Source organism: Lycorma delicatula, chromosome 1 (assembly GCF_047948215.1).
Source record: "Lycorma delicatula isolate Av1 chromosome 1, ASM4794821v1, whole genome shotgun sequence".
Taxonomy (NCBI): domain Eukaryota; kingdom Metazoa; phylum Arthropoda; class Insecta; order Hemiptera; family Fulgoridae; genus Lycorma; species Lycorma delicatula.
Genome location: NC_134455.1, coordinates 12,746,272 through 12,761,774, shown reverse-complemented (window position 1 = coordinate 12,761,774; position 15,503 = coordinate 12,746,272). Strand labels below are relative to the sequence as shown.

The 15,503-nt window shown below is 31.8% G+C and overlaps 1 protein-coding gene across 3 annotated transcripts in view; it reads right to left on the bottom strand.

The window, feature by feature from the left end:
• LOC142327371 (uncharacterized) overlaps positions 1 to 15,503 on the bottom strand; it is a 43,466-nt gene that overhangs the window by 17,360 nt on the left and 10,603 nt on the right. For all 3 annotated transcript variants that reach the window (XM_075370573.1, XM_075370403.1, XM_075370488.1), the window contains exons 3-4: positions 11,865 to 12,296; positions 10,077 to 10,523 (exon numbers count right to left, since the gene is read on the bottom strand). In XM_075370573.1, coding sequence (XP_075226688.1) covers positions 10,077 to 10,523; positions 11,865 to 12,296 — 879 coding nt within the window. The remainder of the gene's footprint in view (positions 1 to 10,076; positions 10,524 to 11,864; positions 12,297 to 15,503) is intronic.

Here is a 15,503-nt window from a genome sequence, read left to right as displayed (position 1 = left end):
GCATTTTTAAAATTTTTGAGTTAACGAGTGTTGATTTTCAGGAATTTTGTATATACATAAAGCTATATGTGGGAATCATATAAAACTTCAGTCAAGGGGTAGCCCAATTTTAAAACCACAAAAATTTAAAATGCTATATTACTCCAACATAAAACATACAATCTATATGACTATAAGACAAATATTGAAGTAGTTTATTAAAATATCCTTCCAGCAGCTCTCTTAGGAGCATGAGTTTTGATCTTCTCCTAATTGGTTAATTCCAGTAGCTAAAGTCGTACAATTAAGTGTGATATTGAGTTGAAAAATTAAAGCACATAATTTCCAGAATTATATTGCCATTATTTTTTGATGAGATAGTTTTAACAGTTAACAAATTGGAGATGAAATGAATACTTTTTAGGTTTTGCATAAAATTATTTGTTAAATTGCAAATAAATAGATAAAACAATACAATATTTTTAAAGTATGCACATTTCTGTCAAAAATTACATCAATAACTAAGTAAAAACTCAATTTTGGTAATTTAATTATTTTTCAAATTCTTTATTAAGGTTATGCAATTTATATTTTTATTTTTTGTGAAATATCAAGATAAATACAAATATGTTTTAGGAAAGAGATAAATTCTTTATTCAGAAATTTTTATATAAAGATTAAAAATTATATAAATATTTCAAAGTAAGTTACAATTTCAAAAGCAGAATACTATATTAAGATATCCCTGGGTAAAATGAATTTCTCTGTCATAACTACTATTAATTAGAAACAAAAAATACTGAAATTAGACAAAAACATTCATCAATAATATTAAAATTGATTCTCTTTTTGTGTGAGGAACCAGTTGGGCTGTAAGTGTGCGTGATGATATATGTATGATATATATGTAAAGTAGTATGCAAATTAAATCAAATACACGTGATATTAAATAAAAACTAACCTATTTATAAAAAAAAAAATACCTGTACAATTTCTGAATATCTAATTATTAGTATGTGGTGCCAAATCTTGTTCATACACTCTGCTCAATGGCAGTTTGGTTTGGTTGCACCACAATCATTTTTTTCGGAATCTTAATATATCCATCACTTTTCAACATATCACCTACTGGAAGTAATGAACCTTTAATTGTGAAATAACCCCAACAAATTTTTTGTAGGGATGTTAATTTGAATGTTGGATATCAGCTGGTGATGTATTTTTATCTGATGCTTTTCTAATGTATGAAACCCTTTGCTTCTCAATATAAAAATATGACTCGTTAGAAAACATAACATTTTTTCAGTCTTCTTTAATCCAGTTTGCAAGTGATTTGGCCCACAAATGCCTTTTGTTGAACATTACTGGTGTTAAAATCTTCTTTCTAGCTCGTAAATGAGCTTCTTGTCCAGGTACAAAAAGTTGGTGTGTAACAGATGTGTGTAAATATTCTAATTCTCAATTAAGTTCACAGCAAATAATTTTTGGTAAAATAAATTTTTTCTCACTAATCCTGTGTTCCTGTATTGGAGTATTTTTTTATTACCACGTTTGCCTTTCCTATGAGGTGAAAAGGAACAGTTCTTTAGATTATTTTAAAATAGCATTCACTATCCCTAGTCCAACACCATGCTCAGAAGTTATTTGTCAGAGTGTCACACTGACATTTTCAGTAAGAAAAAAATTGTTGAATGGTTTCTTGGAGTTATGTCCATTATTATGCATTCAAAACACACAGGACAAGAAATATGAAAATATGATTTTCTAATAAAAAAAATGAAATAAACTTTCACAAAACTGTATTTATGATAAAAAAAATTGCTGAATAACAAAAAAATGATAACCTCACATTTCAAAGACAACTTAAAGAATGAGTATGGCCAAGCATTGTACCACAACATAGAAATAAACAAAATATTCTGTGTGTTCTGATTAATTTTCACACTACTGTATATCTGTATACAATAATATATATTTGTGTGTGTGTGTATATATATTATATTAAATATATATTAAACATATTATATATATTAAATAGAAAATTAAAATCATAATTGCAAATTACAATATCAGAACATAGAAAAAGATAGACCAGTCTCTTTAACACATATAAATCATTAAACATGGAGAAAATGAGACAAATATTACAGACACACATGAATATTAGTAGTCTACATCTCAACACACACATATATGTAAGATTTGTAATGACCACATTTCTTTTTTGCTCAAGTCATTTTTGTGAAAATTTTGGCATATTTTTTCACAGCAGGAGATCCTCAGAGGTGAAATAAGACATAAGGTATGGGGCTGTGATAGGCCAGGTTGGTGGAATTTACAAGCATATTCTCGAATATGTGGGGAGAAGGCTGAAGCAAAAGATGAGTGTATATTTGGAAGAAGGTTCCAGAAAAGGAGAGAAGAAGAGCAAGAATCAGTCCAAAAAGGAGGGGTCTGGTACTATTGTACTAAGGGCGGAAGGCACCACATATACTAACTTAAGAGAGTTAAGGATGGAATTCGGAGGGAGGACTGGAGGGAAATTTTGTCGATTAGGAAAGGCGTGGTAGAGGCTCTACATATTCGAGGTAAGGGACAAGGTGGTGTGGTGGATGAAATAAGGCAGCAGGTAAATGAAAAATTGGTAGGGGTTAATGTTATCAGGATTACTAGGGGTAAACATACATTGGTAAACGTTAAAGACCTGGAGATCGATACATCAGAGTCCGAGGTGCTTGTCTCTGTATGATAGGTGTTAGAGGATACTGGACTGGAGGTTAGGGTGGCAGCGATGAGAGTTGCGTATGGTAATACTAAGGTTGGGTTGATCACATTGCCACAGTCTGCAGCGGTGAAGCTGGTGAAGATGGTGAAAGTGCAGGTGGACTGGGTTAGATGTTGTGAGTTATTCGAGATGATGAACTAAGATATTATTGGTATCTTGAAGGTGGACATATGGCATCGAGGTGCACAGGCACAGATCAGATGCATGTTTTAGATGTGATGAAGAAGAGCATAAGATAGCAGACTGTAAGGCCAAGGAGAAGCGTGCTACTTGTGGAGGGGTAGGACATAGGACGTGAAGGTGTGTCAAGAAGGTCGATGGTAAGATTACTACAGATTAATGTAAAACAGAAGTGCCGCCTCACATGATTTGGTTGTTGAAATTCCAAGGCGGAAGGATGTTGATTTGATGTTAGTGTCCGAACTGAATTTGAGACGGCTAGAACAGGTTGGTGGCATGATGTAGCTGGAGGTGCCGCCCTATATCGAGCGAAATTAAGTGTGCCTTTTATGAGATATGGTTCAGGCGAAGGTTATGTCTGGGTTGAGACGCCAGAAATGATAATTTGTAGTGTATATGTGTCTCCAAATGTACCAATGGAGGGTTTTGAGACAGTGCTATATGGTGTGAGTAGAGTGAGAAGGACATCCCGCAAGGAGATTTTAATAGGAGGGATTTTAATGCTAAAAACTTGTTATGCGGTGGAGAGAGGAGTAATGTTAGAGGTAGACTGTTGGAGGAAGATGGCGGGGGTTGGGGCTCATCTGCCTAAACAATGGTAAGCTTCCAACTCTGGTCCGGATAACTGGATCGTCGTTCATAGACTTGATGTTTGTTTCACCGAGACTGGCCAGGTCGACTAGAAATTGGGAGGTGCTTCAGCAGGATGAGTCGCTTAGCGATCATGAAGTGATCTATTTTGAACTGGAGGCCTCATAGTCACGAGGGGTTGATGTAAAAGTAAGAAGAGTGGTCAGTGCATTGAGCATTGAGAAGGTGCAACATATTTTACAACAACGTTTAAGTCATCTCGGTGACATTTCGACGGAGTTTTTAACAGAGGTGATTTCGGAGGCTTGCCGTACAGCGCTGCAGAAGACATGACCACAGGATAAACGTGTGTATTGGTGGTCGCCTGAGGTAGTGGCAGCTAGAAGGGCCTGTTTTGGTGCAAGAAGGCTTCTGCAGCGAGCAAATTGTAGAGATGTGAGGGACGAGATTGATTTGACACTGAAAGAATTAAGGAGGCGTCGAAACGCTTTTAAGAAAGAAATTATGAACAGTAAGAAAGAGAAGTGGCAGGAGTTGTGTGATCGCCTAGATAGTGATATGTGAGGAGATGCCTTCAAGATTGTTAGTAAAAAGTTCGGGAGGGCGTTACCTGTATTGTCGAGGGGGATACTGGAGGACTGTGTGGAGGTACTGTTCCCCAGGAGGCCGTGTGAGGTATTGGAGGAGGTTGCTGCGGTGGAGATTCTTCCGTTTCATGAGATGGAATTAAGAAGTGCGGTGATGAAAATCAGTAGGCGGAAAAGTCCGGGACTAGATGAAATTCTCAATGAGGTGGTGGTGATGGTGGCAATGGTGATGCCGGAGAAGGTGTTATCTGAGTTTAATAAGGTGCTGGTAGATGGTATGATTCCGAAGGTGTGGAAGGTGGGAAGGTTATGCTCCGGAAGGATGGTAGGGAGGAGAATGACCCCACCGGGTACAGGCCGTTGTGCCTTTTAAGTTGCATGGCAGAGTTGTTTGAAGAGATGATGGCGGAACGGCTGAGTTTCGAGATTGAAGCCCGTGAGGGACTAAGAATAGAAATTCGGTTTACCCAAGGCCCGTACTGCAGTGCAGGTTGTTGAGAGAGAAATGCGGGTGGTTGATGAGGCAGATAGTGGTACCTGGAGAACCCGGGCTATTGTGGCGGTAATGTTGCTGGATGTAAAGAATGCGTTTAATTCGCTACCGTTCAGGTGGGTTCTCCAGGAACTAAAGAGGAGGAAGATCAGCCCCTATTTGTACAGGCTTGTGCAGGATTACTTAATGGTAGGCAGTGCAGAAGATGCTCCAATTGAGATTGGAATGGAGGCAGGAGTACCGCAAGGGTCGGTCATTGGCCCATTCTTGTGGTGTATCGCTTATAATGGGCTGCTGCAGTTAGGTTTTCCAGACGGGGTGTGTTGCCAACTGGTTTTGCAGATGATCTCCCCCTGGTCATTACAGCTAAAACAGTGGAAGAGGTTATGGGGAACGAGGTGGTAAAGATGGTTCATGATTGGTTATGGGAGCGACAGCTCCATCTAGCGTTGAAGAAAACGCAGTTGGTATTAATGGCTGGAAGACGATGGCTCCGGAGGATTAGTTTGTCAGTAGGAGGCATGGAGATTGTACCTGCGCCCAGGGCTAAATACCTGGGAGTAATACTAGAGGACAAGCGTTCTTTTTTGCCACATGTAGTGGAAGCAGTGAAGCAAGGCGGCAAGACTATTTGGAGTGATTAACAGGTTGTTGAGTAGGAGAGATTGCTAGCATCAATGGCTAGGTCCGTTGTCTTGTATGTGGTTTCAGCCTGGAGGAGAGCGTTAAATAATACCATTGGTCAGCTTGATTATCGGGTCGACACTTGATCTCCAAGTTAATTGGAAAATCCGGGCCAAATGGTTGATCGTAGAAAGTTTTATTATATATTTGCCAAAAGAAAGGATCGCTGAAGGGGTGTGATGTGCTACTTGGACTTTCCTTCTTTGTGTTTATGTTTGGTTTTATTGTTATTTTGTTTTATGGTTTGTTAAACTGTTGCTGTTTTTGTTTGTATTTGGATATAGATTTGTTTGTTTTTTATTAGCTATGTTTTATGTTACTGTTATGTTACATTATTTGTTGTTATTGTTATGTTTTGTTAGTGTTTCTGTGTTGCATTTTATGATTCGTTGTGTGTCGAAATCATTTTTACCTTTTGGGTAGGCACAGTTCAGTTTCTTTGTTCTTAGAAAGTCATTCAGTCATGTTGGAGACTTGGTTAATGTGTTTTGTTTGGAGTTTATGTTAGTTAGTAGGACACCAATTGGAATTTTTCTTGTGGTATTCGAATCAGTGGCATCCTGGCTGAGGCTTGATTGAAAGATGTCATTGCCGAGATACTGAGATCCTGAAGATGACCTCAAAGCCTTAATGCCCATAATGGCTAAGTACAGAGCGGGTGGAGTGTTGACCAAAACCATTATATGGAGGGTGTCTTCCCCTATGTGGTTTCGATATCCACTTCTGTCGAAAGTGCTTTTTTCATATTTATATCATTTCTTTACTTCCTTTTGTATAAGTTATAATAACTACTCCAATATTTCTATTTAATATACACAGTTTTCCTTCCATTCCTGATTCCACACTATTATTCTATAATTATCTCATCCATCTTTCTTCTCAGTTTTCTGTTCAGCAATTTTAGAAAGATCTTTGCTGAATGTGAAATTAAAATAATTTTTCTGTAATGTTGATACTTTACATACAAAAGTTTGGAGGTTAAAATCATAGCTGTTTTATAATTAATAAACATTATCTAAGAATTTTAACAGTTGTAATCATCTATATATCTACTGTTTAACAATTTTAGCATTTCTGATCATTACAAGGTGTACATGTACAATTACAACTTAAAAAAGAATTTTTGCCCCAGTAAGCAAATCAAAGCCTTTTTTGTGACAGTAAAATTTAAATATTAAATCCTGGATGCTGATTCATTGTTAAAGATTTATTGTATTTGAGGAGGTGGAGGAAATATTTCCAATCCAGTATTTTTGGTGATAAAATATTATTTCACATTAAAATTAAAATTTGAAATGGACACTTTTCAGGGGTTTTAAATCATCATCAATGAAGGGAACAAAGCCTAATTTTAATATATTGTTGTTGTCAACAGCTTTTATAATAGAATTATGTATAAGTATGTCAAAATAATTTTAAATATTTCATGCGTGATGTAAGACTAAAATTAAATAATTTTCTTATAGATTTCAGATTAATATTTTTTATACTTTTTTATATTAGTTATTGATATTGTGTTTTTGTTTAATTTCAAGGGTACTCACTGATTTCCAAATTTAATTACACTTTTATTGTAAAAATATAATAATATATCTGATTTTGTAAAAGTGTAATGCTGCATTATTAAATTTTCATTTTCATTTTTGTTTTAAAAAGATTCATCCATGTATCACTTCAAAACTTCACTTTGCATGTGAGAAAATAAATAAAGGTAACAATGAAAATGTTCTCTATTTTAAAATAATAAATTCTAATCTGTAGCAGCATCCTTATATTAAATAATTTTGATTTTTATAAAATATGCAACATAAATTAAAATAAAGGAAGTAATGTTTAGGATCAGACTTTGTAAATTTTCTCCAAAATACCAACTTTAACAAAAGTTGGATTGGACGTCCATGAGGTGCAGCTGGATATATCCGGGAAAAAAATAGGAGAAATTTGTCTGGTGAACTGAATTTAAACAAACTTCACAACTTAATTTATCATCAAATCACACTTTACTATCACCTTACTAGATCACATCTAGAGTTGTAACTCAGGATTAGTCCCACCACAGATGACTCCTTTGCAGTCAACTATGAAGGTCTTTTATACCAACTAGCTGAACCAAGCAACAGCAGAGTTCAGAGAAGACAGCATTCAGACATGGTGGGCTGCTATTTAGAAGACAACATGTGATCAGAAGCATTGTAATGCCCCAACGCTACACATACAAACAAGAAGTATATGAAGTTCAAAATCAAACCAAAGCAAATCACCTACATTTCCATGCACAATGTAAACTTGCTCAAGCAGATTGGAAAACTAAAAATAATAACTGGCCTAATATGCCAACACAAAATCCTCACATGGGTCTGCAGGAGATCTGTAGGTAACTGTTTACTAACCCACCGGGTTGGTCTAGTGGTGAACGCGTCTTCCCAAATCAGCTGATTTGGAAGTGGAGAAGTCCAGCGTTCAAGTCCTAGTAAAGCCTGTTATTTTTACACGGATTTGAATACTAGATCGTGGATACCGGTGTTCTTTGGTGGTTGGGTTTCAATTAACCACACATATCAGGAATGGTCGAACTGAGAATGTACAAGACTACACTTCATTTACCCTCATACATATCATCCTCATCCATCCTCTGTAGTATTATCTAAACGGTAGTTACCGGAGGCTAAAGAGGGAAAAGAAAAAAGGTAACTGTTTACTGGCTAAACTTTTAGTTAGCTTATTACATTGACTGTCGCATATATTGATTTGAGTGAATTTTTGTTTCATTTGACTGAGTAAATAAATTAAATTAGAATAAAATTAAAAAAAAATTAATTATAGAAATTAAGGTAAAAATAATTTTTTTGTTTAATTAGATGAATAAATATAATAATGATTAAATATGATTTAGAAAGTAAGGGGTTGTAAGAATAACAATAATTTGCAATTATACTGGTAGAGAAATGACTGTTTCAAGCTTGCTACATAGAAAACAAATGTTTGGCAAAATGTTATCCCAGCTTTTTTGTTCTTAAAAAGATATACCATTTTTTTTTTAATCTGATAGAAAATATATAGAGAACTGCAAAAGCATACCTTTATACAAAATTTGAAAAAAAATTAATTATTTGAAAAAAAATTAAGTAGTGACTATATTGCTTCTTATGTTGACTCATTAAATTTATTCCTGAAATATTTCTTACTCACATGAGATGACATATTGATCATTCGAAATATCTTCTAAAGATAGATGAGGTTTTATCCAATGCATCAACTAAAACAGAACTTATTCTAGATAAATCCTAAAATATATAATTAAAAATCTCAGCAGTTGAATAATTAGTGTGATTTAAGTACAATTGCATTATTTTTCAATGAAAATATCTCTCATTAAACCAAAAATTCTGTTGTACTGTGGCAATAATAATAATCCAATATAAACCAATGTTTAAACCTAAACTGTCCTAAGTTGTAAAATTTTGTAAGAATAGGAAAATTTTGAAGAAAATATTTCATCTTGAAAATTATAGTTTAAATTTTACTGACATTACTAACATATCAGAAAATAATAATGAATCCTAGACAAGAGAGTAATTTTCAATATTCTATGAAATTTAATAAATATCAAGAATTTCTCCTGTTATAACTGAAATAAGAAGGAGCTATTTTTCATCTTTTTAATGCACATTAATGAATATTCATAACTATATGAATAGTCTTTTTTTTATTTTCTTTAGATATAGTCAGTGATAAGATGATTTATAGCAGATTACATTTAACTTTACTAGTAAAATTTCAGTGAAAAAACAACATTGTAAATTAACTATACACATTTTCTCCTGTTACTTAATCATTAGTGTTTTTCATCCACTTCAAAGTTGAAAATGAAAACTGCAGAGATCCTTGATCAAATTATCTTATAAATTAATAGCACTCTAGCAACTCACAGCACCTTGCCACTGAACTGCAAACATATTGTGCTATACGAGTCAAGCCATTATTGCTGCCATAAATAATTCTGAGATGAAAAAAGAAAACTTAAGTTCATGGAAAATTTAGTTTTTTCTGAAATTTACAGAATATTCTGATTCATGATATTGTTGCATCATACAAAATTGAATAAAAATATCTGATTTTTGCATTCACTATATAATGAATTTGATATCATGAAAGAAATTTTTATATTATGGTCAAAGTTATTCGAGTATAATTTAGATAGATAGTTTTGTTTAATTCCACATACAAGTAAGCACATCCATTAAGGTAAGTTGAACCTGTTCTTTGTTATTGTATTTTATGAAAAAATGCACTTTGGACAATCATAGATACTTTGTAAGTGAAAGCTTTATTATGAGTCACAATTTCATAGTGGATATATACTTTTCTCATATTGATCTCATTTCCTCTTATTTCATTCTATGAGATTTCCATGGGGATCAAGCATAAATTGAGCCTGATACAAACCTTGTAGATCTATGCTGAGGATCACAAATCCTACTGAGCTGCAGTGACTTTGGTTTCTGCATGACCTAAGTGAGGACAACTCTATCAGTCGTTCTACCTCAGAAATTTAATTTTAATCCTGCGAATGCATAGAAAGCAAATACCATTCCAGTTGCTAAAATGTTAACAGAATAATATTTTCTTCAAATAGTTTTTCATTCAAAACATTATTAATAAAAGTATAAGGTTACTGAATTGATTATTTTTTCTTTAAAAAATTTACTTCTGATTATTTTCTAAACCTAATTTAAAATGTGCTAGTCTAATAACTGATACAGATAAAATTACTTACCGTAATTAATCAAAGTACTCTCTTTAGCGTAAGAATCGATACATTTATTGAGTCCTTTAGTCTTTCCTTCCTTAATTAAATTTCCTTCTCCAATCTTCTTAACTACTTCCTGAATGTTTTTTGTTAGTTGTGATTCCTCTGAATACTTGTATCTAGTACATGTATTTAACCATTGTAGAAATCCCACCATATATTTCTCAAAATTTAATTTAATCTCTTTAGATAATATTAAGTTTTGACCTTCAAGTAAAGTTTCAAGAGACTCATTTTTTTTAATACTTTCAAGTAAATTTTCTACTCTTTTATTTTCATAAGATATATATGTTTTAATACAGGCTAGGCAATTAAGTCTGGTTTGATCCGTATCTGAAAGCTGGATACGTTTCTCAACAGTTGAAATATTTTCGTTATAAATATTATTTATTTTTTCCAATAATTTACCATTAACTGTAATATAAATAAAAAAACGATGTAATTTCTTAAACTGCAAATTAATATATATGTTAGGAGCAATAAACCAACAATTGTGGGCGATTTTAAAAGGGTCACTGTACATTCCATAAAATAGCATAATCATTCTCAGATGGATTAAGAATATTGAATTATTTTCAACATATAAGTGAATGGGAGTGGCCTAATCACACTAATTGCTCTGAAATTTCTAATTCTTTTCCTGTTTCTCAGAATGAACAGCATCTGTTGTTTTATGTTACAGGAGTTATTTAGCCTATATAAGTAATGAACGTTTTCTTATTAGAAGGACTGATTCTAGCAATTATTTTTCATTTCAAATGAAAAGTGGAAAAATTAAAATTCTACTTGTGGAAAAAATATAATCTTTATTTACTCATGTATCTTTGGGATTATGATAAATTATTAATTTGGGATTATTCATGATAAATCATATTTGATGATTCATTTTTCTGCAAATGAGGGATTTAAGCATTTCAAGCCTTTTAATAACTTGATAGTTTGTCACAAGGATAAATTTTGACAAATAAATAAATCAATGACTAAGAGAGTTAATAAATGTAAATTAAAAGAAAGTAATGGTTGAAACATATTTTTGATTTTATCAGGAACTAGGTTTTTATATATTTGTGAATGAAACAGTAGTTCACCCAAAATTTTTACTAGCTTTTGGTCTCTTTTGAAAGATATACCAATTTTTTATAATAGTAAAATAGTGTAACGGTGAACAAAAATTGTGAGTATGAATATGGATATTTTAAAAGTAAATTGTAACCTGTTCAAGAGTAATTTCTTTGATTTCTAGAGAAAATGGGCCTAGGATATGATGATGAAGGATGTTACTTGATTGAATTGCTTGTAGTTGGTAAAATTTTAATGAGTAGATTACTCTTTTCATTATAAATGCACCCTTTTCTTCATATATAGTTCTTCATTACAGCAAAATTATGACATTTTTTGTCACCTTACACTACATGTTGAGAATAGAGTTGATGCAACTTTTTTTCTTCTTGGTGGAGCAGTGATAAAGTGTATTACTCTGTATGTGGATTTACCTAGGAAACTCAGTTTCTGTCTAATGAATTCATAAATATCCTGTTTTATCCCTAGTGCTACTAATGCTATATAAGTTATTGTCTAAAATACCACCTTAACTTATTAAAGAAAAATTATATGTAAAGTTACTAATTTCTTTTTGTAAAGAATTTTAATGTGAATGTTTATAAAATTATTAGAATGTTCTTGTTGCAAAATGACTAGTATTTTGGCAAAAGAAGGTGCAATATAAAAAAATTCATAATATAAAATATTACTTACTGATTGTAACAAAAGTATTGATGCATTTATAGAGTCCTTCAGTATTACCTTTTGTAATTAATTTATCAACTCCTATCTTTTCAACCACTTCTTCATAATTTATTTTGGGTGGTGGTGATACCTGGAGTTTATACAATTCACATAAATAGTTCCACCATGAAACCTCATTTGAATATTTCTCATAATTATTTTCAATCTCTTTAACTGATATATAGATATCATTTTCTTTAGGTAGGGTTTCATAGTTTAAATTATTTGTTGTCATATATTCAATTATATTTTGTACTCTTTTACTTTCATAGCTGTAAAAGCTTGAAATACAGCCTAGACAATTATTGCTGAACTCCTTTTTCAAAAGTTTACCAAGTTCTATAATGACCTCATTTTCATTCAAATACATTTGTCTTATATGTTTCAATTCTTCACCATTAACTGTAAAAAAAATATATACCATTATTTTGGTGTAATTTAACATATAAGTATGATAGCTGCCATAATCCAACATTATTACATATGATTTAAAATTAAACTAATCATTCCAAAAAATCATAATCATTTACATACAGCAAGCACCTCCTATATATTTTACAAAGGAAAGTAAACAGAAAATTAGAAGTTTATTGCATTATAACTTAGCCCATTATTAGTTTGTACCTAAGCATCCCATTGAAATATGCATTTAATTGGTCTACTATCTAATAATAATATTCATACATATTCTATGGGCAAGAAATTAGCCTAAACAGCAATATCTGTTCACACAAATATATATATATATACTTAAGGCTTATTATTGACTTTTTTCTAAGAATTATTCAGTAATGAATTTCCAGCTTTTTGAGAAAATGAAGGTGTAATTATTTTTATTTAGAGCCATGAAGTATCTTCTACCACTTTTTATTGAAAGAAGTATGGGATGTGATTGTTTTACAACATAGGCTCCACAGGTTAGACAGCTTTATTAATCAGAACCAGCAGATGTGGTGGACAGAAGACAAAACTGAAAAATGAAGCATTAAAATTGTGTTTTAAAATTGTTCTGGATTTGAAGGAAATAAAACTTCATTTAAATAATTTCAATTCATTTCCGGTCTGATATATCAGTTACTGCAAGGATTTTATAAAATTTTAAATGTATAATACTCATATAGTATGTAACAGATTAAGAAAAAACAATCAGTTTTAATGTTTTTGTCCCACTTTAACTACCTATTTTAAACCACTGCAGTCATTTACATCATTTACATGATACTTTTCTGATGTATTTTGATTGTTTCCACCATAAATACAAATGATGTCTCATAAAATAAATAAAATTTGTTCATATACAATCCTGACTTAAATCAAATAATAACTTTCAGTTTTATATTTTCATTTAATGGTTAGCTTTAATTGAACAACAATTGCAGAAAATAATATATAAGAAATTTTATATGATCTACAATAGCCGTATAAGAATAGAAGATTCTTTTAAAACAAGTTATGATTCTAATCTAAAAAAAAAAACTGTGCAGTAAAGTACGAACATTAATGAATTTAGTTTAATTTTGTATTTAGCAAAGAATTTTTCTGAAAAATTATGAATACAAGAATAGTGGTGGAAATGGTGAAAGAAGAAAAAAATGAATTTAACAAGGGAAGAGGTACAAGGAATATGATAAGGACTAATAACGACTAAAAAATATATAGAAAAATTCACTGGTAAAATATATATGTAAATGTATTTGGAAAAGGATAACCAATGAATTATTAAAAAGTCAAATAGTGGAATGAGAAAATAGAATATCAATTAAAGAATTGTTACAGAATAAAAAGCATTTATAAAAATAGAGTATGCACAAATTTTGAGGGCTTAACCTTTGAAGAGGAATAAGAAAAGAGTGTTGTATATCCCCAACCTTATTTAGTATGTATGAGTTGAGGATATAAAAAATGCTCTAGAATAGGTTGAAGGGATCAACATAAGAGGAAGGAAAATGAATTTTATAAGATTCTCAGATGAAATGTTATTTTTAGAAATTGAATCATGTAAATCAATAGATGATTTCAGTATTAGAAAAAAATATAAAAAGAGAAAGAATGTAAAAATATAAAAGTAATTAAAATATGAAACAATGTCTACACAAAAGAAAAAAGAGTTGAAGAAGCAAAATAATGTAGATAAAAAAAAGATTACAAAAGTGAGAATGAAATAAAAATTAGCATAGTAATGGCTAATGGTTAAGTGATTATCCAGTAAAATTGAGTTAGATTTATGGAAGCATCTTTGTGAAATAATATGTGTGCAGTATCCTTTTATTATGGATTTGAAACGTAGCGCTAAAAGGATCTGTAATAGGTGAAAAAAGAGAAGCCTGATAAAACCAAAAATGATAGATGATATACAAGGAAATTGGAACTATCAAGAACTCAAGTTTAGCTGATATTAGTAGAGTATCAAAAGAAAAATGATGCAAGTACCTGCCTCAGGGCAGGTAATCATATTAAAATGATTGTATTATTAAATATCTAATTTTAAATATATAATAATTTTTTAAATGTATAATAATTTATAGATATTAATTTTAGAGAGCATTAAAAGATTTAAATGGCAGAAAGGCTCCTGGACGGAATACCTGTAGAATTACTGCGCAGTGCAGGTGAGGAAGCGATTGATAGATTATACAAACTGGTGTGTAATATTTATGAAAAAGGGGAAATTCCGTCAGACTCCGTCTATACAGAAGAATTGAGAAGAGAGTGGAGGAAGTGTTAGGAGAAGACCAATTTGGTTTCAGGAAAAGTATAGGGACAAGGGAAGCAATTTTAGGCCTGAGATTAATAGTAGAAGGAAGATTAAAGAAAAACAAACCAACATACTTGGCGTTTATAGACCTAGAAAAGGCATTCAATAACGTAGGCTGGAATAAAATGTTCAGCATTTAAAAAAAAATTAGGGTTCAAATACAGAGATAGAAGAACAATTGCTAACATGTACAGGAACCAAACAGCAACAGTAATAATTGAAGAACATAAGAAAGAAGCCGTAATAAGAAAGGGAGTCCGACAAGGATGTTCCGTATCTCCGTTACTTTTTAATCTTTACATGGAACTAGCAGTTAATGATGTTAAAGAACAATTTAGATTCGGAGTAACAGTACAAGGTGAAAAGATGAAGATGCTACGATTTGCTGATGATATAGTAATTCTAGCCGAGAATAAAAAGGATTTAGAAGAAACAATGAACGTTATAGATGAAGTCCTACGCAAGAACTATCGCATGAAAATAAACAAAAACAAAACAAAAGTAATGAAATGTATTAGAAATAACCAAGATGGACCACTGAATGTGAAAATGGGAGGAGCAAAGATTATGGAGGTATAAGAATTTTGTTATTTGGGAAGTAGAATTACTAAAGATGGACGAAGCGATATAAAATGCCGAATAGCGCAAGCTAAACGAGCCTTCAGTAAGAAATATAATTTGTTTACATCAAAAATTAATTAAAACTTCACGAACAGATTTTTGAAAGCGTATGTTTGGAGTGTCGCTTTATATGGAAGTGAAACTTGGACGATCGGAGTATATGAGAAGAATAGATTTGAAGCTTTTGAAATGCAGTGCTATAGGAGAATTTTAAAAATCAGACCGGTGGATAA